The 15,238-nt window shown below is 34.2% G+C and overlaps 1 protein-coding gene across 1 annotated transcript; it reads right to left on the reverse strand.

Annotated features, from left to right (window-relative positions):
* Window positions 1-499: 499 nt before the first annotated feature.
* On the reverse strand, window positions 500-12,162 carry LOC129241181 (transcription factor kayak). The gene is made up of 3 exons (XM_054877387.1): window positions 10,742-12,162; window positions 2,393-2,687; window positions 500-2,314 (listed from the first exon to the last, which is right to left on the reverse strand). The coding sequence occupies exons 1-3, from the start codon at window positions 11,933-11,935 to the stop codon at window positions 1,053-1,055; spliced, it is 2,751 nt and encodes a 916-aa protein (XP_054733362.1). The 5' UTR covers window positions 11,936-12,162; the 3' UTR covers window positions 500-1,052.
* Between the last annotated feature and the right edge of the window lie 3,076 nt (window positions 12,163-15,238).

A 15,238-nucleotide genomic window follows, 5' to 3' on the forward strand; every position in this document is an offset into this window, starting at 1 on the left:
TTTTTTTATTAAAAATATCACAACGCCTTCTTAATGTCGTTAAACACAATTCCTTTAGTTAAACTTTATACAAAAAAAAAAAAAACACAAGGATTGAAGTCAAAAATGTTAACAAATTTGTTTAGTATGAATTAAATCAAAAATACAGCGTCGATTAGTCTACGCTTTGCAACTAAAACATATTTACGCTCTATGCTCCTCTTTTCAAATGGGCAAAAAAGTCATAAAATATAAAGCTAAATATTATATTGGATAAAGCAAAATTGCAAATTTTAAATAATTGGAATTTTTAAAATATAAACATAAACATAAAAATAGAAAGTAGTCATAAAACGTACAACAACAATTTTTTTGTGTTTGCAAGTAATAATAGACATACAATGCATAATAATTCATAAACTAACGCTTTGCTACCTCCTCGATTTCCATCTTCGTTTCCTCTCCTTTCCTCTACTATGTTCGCTCTGTTTTAACTAAGTTTGAAGATAATTTTTAGAAAAATATTATGTGAACAAAGTACAAAAGAAAACTTAACATTTTATATGTATGTTAGTGTTAATGCCTTGCCTATAACTGCTTAAAATTATTCGTTTACGCACAAAATGATTCTACAAAATTGTCGATTTTTTAAATGAAGAAAAAATCGCTTTAAAACATTCGCATCGTTAAATCTGTTTCGAAACATATACAAGTACATATTTTTACATATACATATAGATTATTACATATTTGCAACTGATTCCCATTTTTATTGCGTTATAGGTTGCGCATACGCACCGTCCGCCCGCACACACGGCACGTTTCAATACATTTTAAAGCATATATCTTAGTGTTTGTTGTTGGTTCTGGCTACCTGGCATCAACTTTGTAAAACTTCTCAAGCTTCACTAACACAACGCCACAATACCACAAATACTCTTGGAAAAAATTTCAATCTTCGACCGGCGCATTTTCTCCTCCTCCACATCATCTCCATCACACCATGTCTCCTCCAACCAACGCTTCATCCGCCAGCCTGCTCCGCTCCGCATTGTTCTCTGTTCTTTTTATTGTTATAAGCTGACTAATTTCGATGGCTCACTGGTAGGCGTTTGCATTTCCAATGGATGTTTGTTTTGCGATGAACAAGTCGGTACTAGGGGGCCTGAGACGGGTGTTAGTCCAGTGCCACCATCCATTAGCGAGTCGAAATTGAACATGCCAGTCGATGGCGTTTGTATGGCTACACCATTAATGTCTGTTGGCGGACGTTCGGTGTTCAGAGCAAGATTTTGTGCCTGGCTGCGTAGGTTTGTTGGCAACGAGTTGGGGCGCTGCTTGCTACCACTCAAAAGTTGTCTGTGCGGCGCAACCAATGTGCCTGTAATGGCACTGCTGGTCGCAATAGTATTATTATTGTTATTGTTGTTGTTGGCAATACTTGTGCCGGCGACGAAATTGGCAAAACTTACCGGTGCCGCCGTCACAATTGGTGTATTTAAGGATGCAGAGGCCGCAGCCAAAGAAGCAGAGAGTGTGGCCACATTTGGCAATGGTGGCTGTATCATCGGATTGTTGTCGGAGAGCAGCATGCGCTTGGGTGATGGTGGCCCGTCATGGTCCAGTGATGAGCCCGAGTCGAGCGTACTATCTAGAGGTTCATTCTTGATGCGCGGTACGATGTCCAAAATGATAGGCTTGAGATCGATGGGTGAGCCACTGCGTCCCACAGACGACAACGTTGTATCAACTCCAATAATATTGCTATTGCTGTCGTTGCTGTTGCTGTTCGCCGGCGCAATCAGCCCATCGTAGGTGTGCACACTCAATAGATCTTGACGTATCTTCTGGCAGGTCGGTCGATGTGCTTCCAAAATGAAGGCCAATCGATTTTTGGTTACTTTAAGGCCTTCAACCTCCTTCTGCAATGTTTCGCGTATGCCCACCAAGCGATCCACCTCTAATTCCAGCTCATTGGTTTGGTCGACACGACGCTTGCGGCAACGCGCCGCAGCTAATTTGTTACGTTCACGACGTATACGACGCTTCTCCTCCTCTTCGGGTGACATGTTGGTCGCTTTGGCAGGTCGACGGCCGCCTTGGTTGCGACGTGTCGGTGCGGGCGTAACTGTGGCACTGTTTGAGGTATGAACGTTGCTGCTATTGGGCGAAGTTGTGAGCAACAGATGGCCGGCATGTTTGCCAGCTTCCGCTGCGATGGCGCTGTGTAATAAGGTGAAATCATTTTTGGACGATGTGTTTGAGGTAGCGAGTGAAGCGTTGCTAATACCGTTGAGGCCGTTCGGGAATGAGGTACTATCAGTGGCGGCGCTTGCTGCAAAATAGAGACAAAAATCGGGTTTAATTTTATGTGAGGCTAAATTCTTAGATATGCGAGCGTTTATGAACTTACAAGTATCTGTTGTCGCCAGCGAATTTTCCTCATTCAATTGTGAATTGGTCCAGGATGCCTGTGAGTCGTCCGTGTCGACATCGTTGTAGTTTTGTAGGCCACCGATGAATACCGGGCTTGTGGAACTTTGTAAAGAACTGACGGGCGGCGGTATGAAACCGGCCTGACAGGGCGGATTCGAATGATCAGTTGTCAGCTGTATGAATGTCTCCTCGATGCTGCGTAGTGTGGTGGGTGTCAACGTGGACGTGGTCAACGTAGGTACACCACTCTGTATGCCATCCATTGAAACGAGCTGCAAAACGAATTTAAAAAAAAATGTTAGTTATTGTAATTAACACCCAAAAAAAAGTAATATAAATAAATAAATAATGCAAGAATATTTTTAAACTACGTATTTGAGTTAAACAACATAACTTGAGAGAATCGAAATAGATATGAATATACAGTGGCGGCCAAAATAGTAGCAGCGCAATATATTGTAAAGTTATGACAATTTTTTTTTTATAAAAATATAATTTTATACGGAAGAATGTTTCTTACATGGAAACAATGTGTATCACCGTCAGAAAAAAAAATTCTCAAAAACCAATGGAAAATCTTAAGCACTACAAACTGCACAATATTGTGCAAACATTGAATGGACTGCAAACTCCATATCCAGAATTTTGGTAGAAATTTTGATCGAAAAGTTTGCTGAAAATTTGTTTAATTCTTTTTTAATTTTCCTTATAATTTCTTGACAAATTGTTTGCTTTCATTAAATATAGCACTTCAAATTTAGAATCAAACAGGAGAGTTTCCTATATCCGCAAAAGAAAATAGACCCTCAATAGGAGCAGAGAAAGGAATCGGAATAATTTTGTATCTATTCAGGCAGCTGAGAGAAGTATTAGGATTGACCAAACAAGTTTCAAGTTGCCTTCGAATCTCATCCTGCTCAATCGTGTCAGATCGTCCTACTCTTAGAGGAATAGTTGAAATAAATGTACATTAAGGCTATTCGTATAACCTTTTAATTTACGAATCGCGAGCCGAAATCAAAGCGTAAGTTTATTCGGACTGTATAAAATAGGCCTGTCACACTGAGTCTGTTGCATACATTGCGGTAACGCATTTAACAGACTTGACGTGTAAAATATTAAATAAAATTAAAAATTTTACGATTTCTTTGCCAATTTCTATATTAAAGCCTGTTGTTCTATAAAAAATCAAGGTATTAATAAAGAAAACCCCCTAGTAAATAAGACAGTTGTGAATGATCAAATGAAAATACCCAAATCGCGAAATGTCGATGTACGAAGGTCGTTTAAAAGTCACACCAAAGTTATAAAGATGGCACTACTGGCGAGATAACACTACTCGAGGTTATATTTAGGAACATCTTTTGGAAGAACACACACCAAGTTTCAGATAAATATATACAGTATATTTCTTCGTGTTTGGCATTCGTCTGAATCGAGGAAGTCGAGTGATTTCCCTTTTGCATCACGACAACGCAGCAGCTCACGTCACAGCAATTGTGGTCGCAAAATTAATGGAAATGGGGTTCCAACTCATTTCACACCCCACCTAATCTCCCGACCTGGCTACCTCTGATTCCTCGGTTTACTATTTGTTCCACAATTGCAAGAAATGCCTGGCGGGAAAAAGATTTTATTCAAACGAGGAGGTGATTACAGAAACGAATGGCTGTTTTTCAGACTTGTGCAAATCCTCTTATTCGAAAGGAACTAGCAAAGTAGAACAGCGTTGGACGAAGTGGATAAGCCTAGTAGAAGACTATGTCGAAAAACGCTCGAACTACCCTCGTATGCACGTAAAAAGTGCATATGTTTATATATACAAAGTGCATTGCTCGAATTTTTTAAATGGAAGAAGAAGTCAGCACTGTCACTAAATAAAAATTGTGAAAAATCAACGGTATTTAGTAGTCACTTGAAACTTGCACTTTGTTGTACTAAAAACCTATAATTTTATTGTGCTATAAAATTTATCTAAAAAAATTCTAAAAATTAGATGTGCCTTAAAAGACTGGGTCTTAAAGGTAAAACCAAATAAAACAATGAAAAAACATAAAAGAAAAAATTTTAAAAAGACTCGAGTCTTAAAGATACAAAGATACAAATTAAAAAAATAATAATTATAATAAAAAGAATTTTTAATTAATAAAATTTAAAAAAAATTAATAAAAAATAGTTTAATTAAAAAAATTTAAAAACAAAATTTTAAAAAAATTTTAAAAGGTCCAAAGTTTTGATGAATTTTTGAAGAATTTTCCGCAAAAAAAATGTTAAATTCTCAATTCTCAATCGAGTCTTGAAGATTTAACCAAATAACTTAACCAAAATAATAATAAACAAAATTTTAATTAATAAAATTAAAAAAAAAAAAACAAAAAAAAAATATCAGAAAAAAATTTTTTTTTATTAAAAAAATTAAAAATTTTTTTTTATATTTTCAAAGGTTGAAAGTTTTGATGAATTTTTGAAGAATTTTCCGCAAAATTTGAAATTTTGCATTATATAGTTTTTGTTGTAGTATGAACTATACTTTTATAAAAAAATAGTGGCGCGTTTATAATTTTGCAACGGGCTGTATATGGGAAGAAATCGTAGTTGTTTATGTATGAGAGAAAAATAATAAAATATAGCTCGATTTTAGGAACCAGCGAGCGAGTTTTTGTTGTAGTATGAACTTTCCTTTTATTTATTTTTATTTAAGGATTTATGTATGAGAGAAAAATTATAAAAATTAGCTCAATTTCCGGAAGTAGCGACCGATTCTGTATAAAAAAAAAAAATAATAATACAAAATTTAAATTTGTAAACCAATATAATTAAATTTTACACATATGTATTTGGTTGACATATGTATATACATAAGTAATGCATACAAGGCAAATTTAAAAAGACTCGAGTCTGAAAGATACTACCAAATTAAAAAAAATATATATAAAAATTAGCACGATTTTCGGCACCAGCGAACCATTCTGCATACAACAAAAAAAAAGTTATATTAATAAAAATAAAAAAATTTTAATTTGTAAAACAGTGTAATTAAATTTTGAAAGGCAAATCCGTTATCATTAAATCGAAATCCGCCATTTTTTTGCTTCATTTAAATGCGATTTCATCTAAGATTTAGAATATCGGATATAAAAATTAAACAACATTTAAAATTATAATTTTTCCGGCATGTTTTTTTAAATAGTAGATGCCAATTTGACCCTCACGCACGCATAAAAGCGTCGTGCTCACAATTTAAATGCTTAACAAATTGGCTGTTTATCAATTCCTAATGTGTTTCAGAGAAATGAAAGTCATTAAAGAACAACAAAATGCTGTATTTGTAAATATTATGTGGAAATATCCTTTCAGCAGTGTGCGAGTGTGTGTGTGCATGTATGCGGCTATTTTGGCACGCCTAGCTAATGATCACTTTTTCCCGTCGAACACTTTCCCACCCTCTCGCATTTGCTCTAATCTCTTTTTTCTATTGTTTTCTTCCTATTTATTTATTTTTCATTTTCACAGAATTCTCACCGCTTTTCCGAAGTGTTTGATTTAGTTTTCTCTACACGAGCTGTATTTTCTCTGTGTTTTTTCTCAATTCTACTTAAACCAAATTTTTCTGCACATTTACTTATGTTCACATTGTTTTTATTTATTTTGAATTTTTTTCGTCTGTTTTTACTTTATCTGTGGGTTGGTATTTTTAAAGATGAACTCGCAAAATTAGTGCTACCTACTTTTCTTGCTTCACGGGTGATTATATTGAAGCAATTGGGTTAGGGGGATGGTGTGGAGAGGCTTGTAGAAAAGCGCACATTTGATTGTTGTTTATTCCGCTTGTGCTTTCTTACTACATTCGTAAATTTAATTAAAGTTAATTAAGCAGAAAGAGCAAACGTTTTACCAATTAATAAATGTGTGCGTATGTGTGCATTTGTGCTTGTGGGAGGAAATGCATTTTTTTTTAATCTGGAGTATATTTCGGTATTTCACAGAAGAGTTGAACAACATTATTTCTAAGGCGAATTGAATGCTGAAGGTGGCGTCTTCCCAAAACATCTACTTTAATTTTCGCGATTTTGACAAGTCTGAATGCAGGCTCTCTTCCAATACAAACAAAAGTAGAAAATGTTTGACTAAAGTTAGACAATTTTTGGACAAAGCCGAGTCGCACTTTTTTGGCCGAAGAAGAAGTCGCACTTCGGTTGATCCAAGGCGAGTTCACACAAGGAAAATTCGCTATAGCAGCTAATTTGTAGTTTTTCTTGCGATTTGCTGGTTGGAATGACAAAGTCAGTCACTTCTTTGTTGTTAACTTATTAGTTTGTTAACATTCTCATTGAAATTTTGACATTCAAATGACCAAATTGCAAAAACAAAATACATATAAATGTTATTGTTGCTCTAGGAAATTCAACTTCCATGAGATCACCTTGCCTTGATGTGTACTTTTAACGCCTCCGAGCTTTTTACGCTTTCTAGTTAAAATCATTGCTTTTCACTTATTTAAAGCAGCCCCTTACATATTGATCCACTGAACAGAATGTTCGAAAGCGATCGGCAGGGCAGAGGTGCGAATTATTTCGGATAAACCAAGGATTTAGTTTCCAAAATACCATCTCGGTGTTCAGACGCGAAAGTGAGACTAACCCCTTGCCGTGCTATTAAACTCGACGAAACTCGGGCCCAAGTGCCACAGCAATTATGAGGCTCGTGACTCTGGGTGGACAGATAGAAACTAACATTCAATCACGACCCAGACTCGTGATGTTTATGTTTGATCCGACTATCTTTACACGACCTCGGCTCGTGATATTTACGTTTGGCCCGACGATCTATTCACGAGCCTGGTTCGTCATATTCATGTTTGGGCCAAAATTTTCAGCACGAGTCAGACTCGTTAAAGCACGGCAACGGGTTAATTGAAAATCATTCTGTTTGCTATGTCGGACTGCACCTTAATGCAAGGTAGCACAAAATTAATCACTCTATCGGAAGGTTTATAATTTTTGCAAATGGCGTCGTATGTCAAACATATTTGACACTTATGAACTAGACAGCGGGAGTATACAAACAGACAAGCAATGGAGCGCGCAAAGGTCAAAATAAAGATTCCTATCGCTCAAAATTATTATATTTTTATTTATTTAATTTATTTATTTTATTTAAATGTATGTTATTTTTTTACTCAAACAGTTATTAAAAAAAAAATGGATGATTAATTTTGCGTCACCTTGTATATACTGCTGTACGAGTACATATGATAATAGTATGCAGACTTATCTCTAAAAGTACCGAAGACACAATTACAATCATTTCTAAAGGGCAGTTGTTTTTTTATTAAGAATTTTTTTATGTGACAATAAAGTTGAATATCGCTAGTTTGGAAACTAATTTAAGCTATTATTATTCAACTTAAGTGCCAATGCTTTATTATAAATTAAATATGAAAGTGAAAGTTGGATGGACAAGTTGGAATCACAGAAATACTTTGAATACCTGGAGGGGGCACAAGTCGTCTTTCAGGTCACAGTGATAAATCCCTTCATTGTATATTAATAATAATAATAACAGTAAAATAACTGCAAATTGAAATTATTCGTAGATTGCAGTTTCCAATTAAATGTCACTCATAGTCATAAAAATTACTTTTGCATTTTACACGATTGACCTCGATGTGTATTCACTTGGTTATTCCAATGGCATAATTCGATATCAATTGAATTACTATTACTAGTGGCAACATTTGGGTAATACTGCACGGGCAAGAGACATATTTGAAGGGACAAATTCAAGGCAATTAAAGGGCATGCCAATTGAACGAAATGTTGACCTAAATACTACATACAATATTAATTAAAGCTATGCAAATATAAATGCAGCGGAAATGCGCGAAATCGACAGTGTAAATACATACATACATATATGTATACTTATACATATCTTTGTGCCTCTGTTTGAAACGTTGATGAACTGTACAAGTGAATGCAATGGCAGAACCATTCAAAGGAAAATAAGAAAAATAAAATAAATAACTTGAAATGAAATCATCAGCACTGCATTCTGCATGTGACAAATTGAACGTACGCCAAGAAGCGAGTGCGCGAGTGACCGAGGCGTGCACGATCACACGATAAAAAAATAATAAATATGAGCTACGATAACAATTCAGTAAAATACCTGTGCTCGGACGATTTAGAATTAAAATAAATGGTGCTATAAAATAGCAATATCGAGTAGGTGCATATGTATGTATTAAAGTGTATATGTATGCAGATATATAGTGAATACATTAATGAGACATTATGAGAAAAAGAAATATTTGACACATGCACATTGGGGTGGTTCACCAAAAAAAGTAGCGGTTGCTCAATGTGAATTATAGAATTTATTATATTTTAAGACTTCCGCCAAAATGAGATTAAGATTTACGCCAGATGGATCAGTTTGAAAATACCTCAAAAAAATTGATTTTTTTAGAAGAAAAAAAAATCGTTTTGAAAAAAATGTTTTTTAATAAAAAGATTAGTTTTAAATGTTCTTTTATCATTTGAGTGGATTTTTTGGAAAAAAAACAATTTTATAGAAAAATTAGTTTTAAATGTTTTTAAGAACCTGCAACATTTTAGTTGATTTTCTGGAACATTTTTTTTTATATTATAAAAATAGTTTTAAATGTTCTTAAGTCCTTTTTCATTTGAGGTGATTTTCTGAAAAAAAAAAGTTTCAAATGCTTTTAAGTCGTTTTATCATTTGAAGTGATGTTCTGGATAAATTTTTTGTTTATAAAAAATATTAGTTTAAAAAAAAGTTTTGCACAGAAAATCTCTTATGTATTTTATTAGAGGTGATTTTCTGGAAAAAAATTCTTTTTTTGAAATTAGTTTTAAATGTTCTTAAACCCTTTCATCATTTGAAGTGATTTTCTGGAAAAATTTTTTGTTTATAAAAAAATATAGTTTAAAAAAAGTCTTGCACAGAAAACCACTTATGTATTTTATTTGAGGTGATTTTCAGGAAAAAACATTTTTTTTTTAAATTAGTTTTAAATGTTCTTAAGTCCTTTTATCATTTGAGGTGTTTTTCTGAGAAAAAAATTGGTTTTAAATGTTTTTAAGTCCTTTTATCATTTGAAGTGATTTTTTGGAAAAATTTTTTGTTTATAGAAAAGATAAGTTTAAAAAAAAGTTTTGCACAGAAGATCGCTTCAAATGATAGAAGGACTTAAGCTTAAGTGATATACAGAAATATGTTAAAAAATTGTATCAACAAAATCAAAATAATTTGACTTTTGGAGGTCCTGAGAGGACCAGCGTACGTAAATCTTAAAATTTTTCCGAAAGTTGGAAGTTTTATCGAAAGTTTGAGAATATTAAATGTTTCATAAATCTAATGTGGAAACAGTACAGTAAACAGGAAATAAATTTTTTTTATAAAAAAAAACTTGTTTAAAAAAATTATTTTTATAAAATAAAATAGTAAAAAAATTTTGCTTTTCCTAGAAAATCCCCTGAAATGATAGAAGGGATTAAGCATAAGATGTGTGCAGAAAAATATTCAAAAAGTTTATCAACAAAATCAAAATAATTTGATTTTTGGAGGTCTTGAGAGTACCAGCGTACGTAAATCTTTTCCGAAATATTTTGGCGGAAATTTTAAAATATTAAGTTTTTCATAATGCAGAAAACGTATAGTATAAAGTATAAATACACATTATACATTTTTTTATAAAATTTTGATTTCTTTGAAAGCAATTTTTTAATTAAAAAAATAGGTTAAGACTTCCGCCAAAATAATTAAGAAACTTAATAAGATTTACGCGAGCTAGATCAGTTTGAAAATACCTCAAAAAAATTTTTTTTTATAAAATATTAGTTCAGTTTTAAAAAAAAATTTAAAAATAAAAAAATTAGTTGTAAAAAATTTTTTTTCAGAAAATCACGTCAAATGATGGAAGTAATTTGACCTTTGGAGGTCCTGTCAAATCGGGCCAGCTCACGTAAATCTTTAAATTTTTCTGAAATATTTAGGCGTAAGTCCTAAAATATAATAGGTTTCATAAATCCGATGTAGAAACACTACCGATAATTTTTTGGTATGGAAAGTGCTGCACCCTAATGTATTATAAATATGTATTTATAAAAGCATACGCCTGCAAATAAATGTTTATAAATGTGTTTGTGTGTGCATATAAATTGATACATTCAATATATGTATGTCTGTTTCATTATTTTTCTGGCGCGCCATTTTCTTTCTATGCTTGCATGCGCCTGTATGTGCGCATTTCTCGCCTGACAGCTTGCCTACCCACATACACACATAAATATCTATCTACCTGCTGCATAAAAAGCTCATTAGCCAGAAAATTTGCAATTTCGCAAGCATCCATCGAAAATCGACAATCGGCTGCCTCGTCAACTGTGCTGGCAAGGCCATCGCCGCTGCTGCTGTAGTCCCCGCCACCATTGCTGACCGCCGTGGTTGCGGGCACAGGCAAGGCATTATTACAGTTGCTAGTAGTAACTGAGGTTGGTATTTGCAGTTGTTGTTGGTGTTGCAGTAATTTTTGTTGTTGTTTCTCCAACAATACTCGCTGTAGTTGTTGCAAGTGCAATTGTTGTTGATTACTTAGCGCATTGATGTGATTATTATTATTATTATTGCTGGCGTATTGACGTTGTTGTGGTTGCTGTTGTTGTTGTTGCTGATGCAACTGAAATTGATGCTGCTGCTGTTGCAGCCGTTGCATGTGCGGCTGATGAGGCAATTGCAGCTGCTGTGGTCGCTGTTGTTGTTGCTGGTGATTTTGTTGAAATTGAATTTGCCGATTACTGGGATTTTGATTATTTACAAATGACAAATGCGTTTGGTGCTGCTGCTGCTGTTGTTGTTGTAATTGTTGCAGCCGATTATCATTATTTGTTGCATTTCTTGGATTATTGCTATTCTGGCAATTATGCATGTGACTGTTGTTGTTGTTGTTGCTAATATTATTTTGATTATAAGACAAATAGTCGTTAGCTTGCGTATATGGCTGCGATGACGTCGTTGGAAAAAAATTGCCATTCGCGGCAGAGGCAGCAACAGCCCCAGCTGTATTCTGCTGTTGTTGCTGCTGTAAGGCTGCAAAATTCTCTGCAAACGTGGTGTTGGCCAACTGTTGCTGGTGCTGTTGCTGTAATTGCAACTGTTTGTGATGTTCCAGCTCTGCTGTTTGTCGTTGTTGTTGCAGCAGTTGCGCTTGCTGCGTTGGCTGTTGTTGTGCTTGCTGCTGCTGTTGTTGCTGCTGGTAACCAGCGTGTGTGGGTAGTTGCTGTTGTGGCGACATTGTTGGCGTTGGCAGCTGCTGTGGAGGCGGTAAAATTATTTCTTCTTGCTGCTCGAAGCGGGAAGTGTACGTGCCCAGCTGCTGCTGCTGCTGATGTAATGGATGCGCTGAGTGTTTGTGTGTTTTTAGTGCGGATTGCTGCTGTTGTGCGTTGGTGGTGTGCTGGTACGCCGAGTACGGTTGGTAATTATACTTTCTCATAAAGATATTTTAGCTTGCGACGTTTTGCAGAGGAGAATTATTGAGGATTTTATACAACGAAAAAAAAAACAACAAAAAAATAAAAAAAATATATATCATGCAATAGTTACACTTTGTAGCTATATTTTTGGCTTAATTTATTTTGTCTTTGTTATTTTTGCGTATTGAATACGTTTTTGTTTTAGATTCTTTAATTTATATATAATTTTTATTATTTTTTTAATTTTTTTTCTAATTTATTTTAAATAAATATTTGTTAAGGTTTTTTCAATTTACACTAAAAGCAAGCGCAGTTTTGCTGTCTTGCCTTGCTTTACTTTATTACTTTTAATATTTAGGCTTTTATGGCGTTCCAACTCAGTTGATTTATGGGCGGATTTGTTAGTTATGCGCGCAGTTCAGCGTTGAAAGTGCACTTAACAGGTCTTTAACTCACTTAAATATAATGAACAGTAACAGTATACAATGTGTATGTATGTATTTGTGTAATTGTAAAATGTCTTAAATCGTATATTTGATACATAAATATATAAATAGTAGATAATATCCGCTAATGACTAGCTTTAAGTCTTTGTTACACTTCTTGCAAAATATGCAGAAAATGACAATAAAAACACACCACGATTTTTCACGTTTAGTTGTTGTAAAAACTCACTTTCAGTAGTTCTGTAACGCGCTAAAATTCAGTTTAAAAACCGTAAAGTTTAATTTTTATAAAACGTTTATCTTTTAATTTTTGTTGTTGCAATTTGTCAACTATTTGGTGCTTGTACTTAAACTGAGTATTTTTTTAGTTTGTATTTTATCGTTTTTTTTTTTCTTAATTTTTTTTCATGTTTTTATGATTTTTTTTGTTTCGCAATTCGTTATATATTTTATTATATGCAATAACACTTTAAAATGTGTTTCGTATATTCGCTTGGCGCTTCTCATAAAATTTAATTAGCTATTTTTTTCACGCTTATAAATATTTCAACAATGCAATTCGAATTTCTTTCAACAGCACACAACAAAAAAACAGATAAATTTATATATATACATACATGTGCGTATGTAAATACTAATTCAAAGAATTACTAAAATATTTTCTTTAACAGCTTATTTATTGTTTATTTAGTATTTATTTACAATAGTTATTGCGCACTGGCAAAATATTGGCGGTTTGTATAACGGTACTTTTCGGCACTTTACGTTTTTCCAAACACGCAATTAAAAACCATTCAAAAAATTGTTTTTTGGTTTTTGTGCTTTTTGTTTTAGTTTTTGGCACAACTACGCTGAAAAAAATTGCAACCGTTGCTTTGAATTCACTATTTTTCTCCTTGTTTGTTTGTTGTTCCGTTTCCTCCTTTACTTTTGTTGGTTCGTTATTCGTGTTGTACAGTTTGTTCGTTATTCGTTGTTTCGTTTCGCATACGTTTGGTGTCATTCGTTGGTTTGGTGTTGTCGTTTATTTTATGATGACGTTATTCCTACTTCCTTCTTCCTTTTTATTTTTACTTCTTCCTTCCGCCTTCTTCCTTTTTCCTGATTTTAGTTTTATTTTTTGTTTGTAATGCCGGGCGTTACGTTAACTCTAACGTTCGACGTCAAACCACCAAACGTAGCTCTGGAGGTTTAATTTGGTTAAAAATAAGTTTCTTGAGTCCACGCTGTTCGTTGACTCGTCGAAAGTCGTCGTTGTGAATATGCGGCCTTGTTGCCGTTTTTCTTGTTGTCGCCTTTTTGATTTCAGTATACGTTTGAATTGTGTTGTAGGAAATCGTCGGCGAAAACATAATAAATTAACAACAAGTCAATATCTCAGTATAACTCGGTTTGTTTGTTTTTGAAACCAATATTTCGATCTACGTCAAATCGTTTAGCTGTGCGCAGCCATAATATGAGCCACCCAGTTTTATTTTAATATCAACAACTGCCTTTGCTGCATATGGCGCGCACTAAAATATTGTTAAATAAATATTTATGCTTGTTGGTGATTGGTGCAATTATTTTATTTTACACGAAATGTGAATTTAATGTGGCGTCGCGCAAATAGCGTTGGACTCGAACTACTACGTTTGAGGTGCTAAGATAAAACTACACAAATTTTTTGCGGTGTATGTTGCTGCGTTTTGTCAATTATATAACTGTGTTTTGACGCTGCTTTTTAAGTTCGTTTCAAATTCGTGTTTTGATTATTTACAAATTCGTATACTGGTTACCAAAATATTGTATTTTTTATAAAATCTTTTTTTTTTTATTTTTCGTTATTCGTTTTGTTTTGGTTGTATTTCGTTAAGTTCAATTTTGAAATGATTATAAATGATCGTTTGGCGCTTTGCGTTTTTTCTTCGCGCTTAGCTGCGCTTTTTTAATGCTCTAAACGCAGTTAGATGATCTCCTTTTTTTTGCTAAAATAATTCTCTCAATTTTCTTGGTTAATTTTCAACCCGCTGAAGTTTGCTATCCGTTCGTTTGTCGTCGTGGTTGTTGTTGTTTTTGTGGGTCGGTGCGTTTTCCCCTATTTGTTCCTCTACAAATACTATTACTTTGGATGGTTTTGGTTTTTCATTTGTTTTTAATTTCGCGCACCGGACACACACAAATCAGCCAACCGGGCAGGCACTCTTCAGGGGTTCGATACTCGTATTCAACTAAGTTCTGAATTTTCTTCTCACTATTTGCAAAGTGGAAATTTTCAAATTGAAGAATTTCAAATACATGCACCAATACAATAGTGGATAATTGAATGTATTTAAGCATAGCTGTATTAAATGTGCGAGTACCAGCGTTCGTGTGTGTGTATGTGGTTCAAAGAGCAATGAGCGTGAGCAGCGCACGATTTGCAAATTCAAATGTGGTCCACCAAAACCCACACAAAACAACAAAAACTAAAACGAAAACGAAAAAAGCGAAATATACTAACTACATATGCATGCATATAGGCGCACATATCTACATATTGAAATACTTATAAGCTCTTCGAAAATAGCGGGCAGTGCTATCGCATAGACAATGAATGGCAGCTTTACTCTTTCGCTAACTGATCGCGCAGCGCAGCGTGCGCCAAAAGAGCAACAGGCCGCAGGCAGCAGGCAAAAGGCAACAACATTTGCACATACGGGGATGTGTGTAATGTATTGTTGGTTTTGAGTGAAATATATTACGTTGGGATATTGGCAACAAACATAACATTTGAAAATGTCAAATAAAAATATGGACAAACATTATTGCTATAATTTAAGGATCGGCATGGCCAATAAATTATGGCAAATGCTGCTCGCGCTACTTGGCAACCCGCAAATGAGCGCGAGGAAGTGC

Source organism: Anastrepha obliqua, chromosome 1, assembly GCF_027943255.1.
Source record: "Anastrepha obliqua isolate idAnaObli1 chromosome 1, idAnaObli1_1.0, whole genome shotgun sequence".
In the NCBI taxonomy this organism is placed as follows: Eukaryota; Metazoa; Arthropoda; class Insecta; order Diptera; family Tephritidae; genus Anastrepha; species Anastrepha obliqua.

What these genes read in the sequence shown, in the direction of transcription:
- LOC129241181 (XM_054877387.1), bottom strand. Translation starts at nt 11,935, where the DNA reads ATGAGAAAGTATAATTACCAACCGTACTCGGCGTACCAGCACACCACC. An exon ending in ATGAGCTTTTTATGCAGCAG is followed by an intron (nt 2,688 to 10,741) that starts GTAGATAGATAT and finishes TTCGTTTTGCAG; the next exon opens with CTCGTTTCAATGGATGGCAT. An exon ending in GCTGGCGACAACAGATACTT is followed by an intron (nt 2,315 to 2,392) that starts GTAAGTTCATAA and finishes TCTATTTTGCAG; the next exon opens with CAAGCGCCGCCACTGATAGT.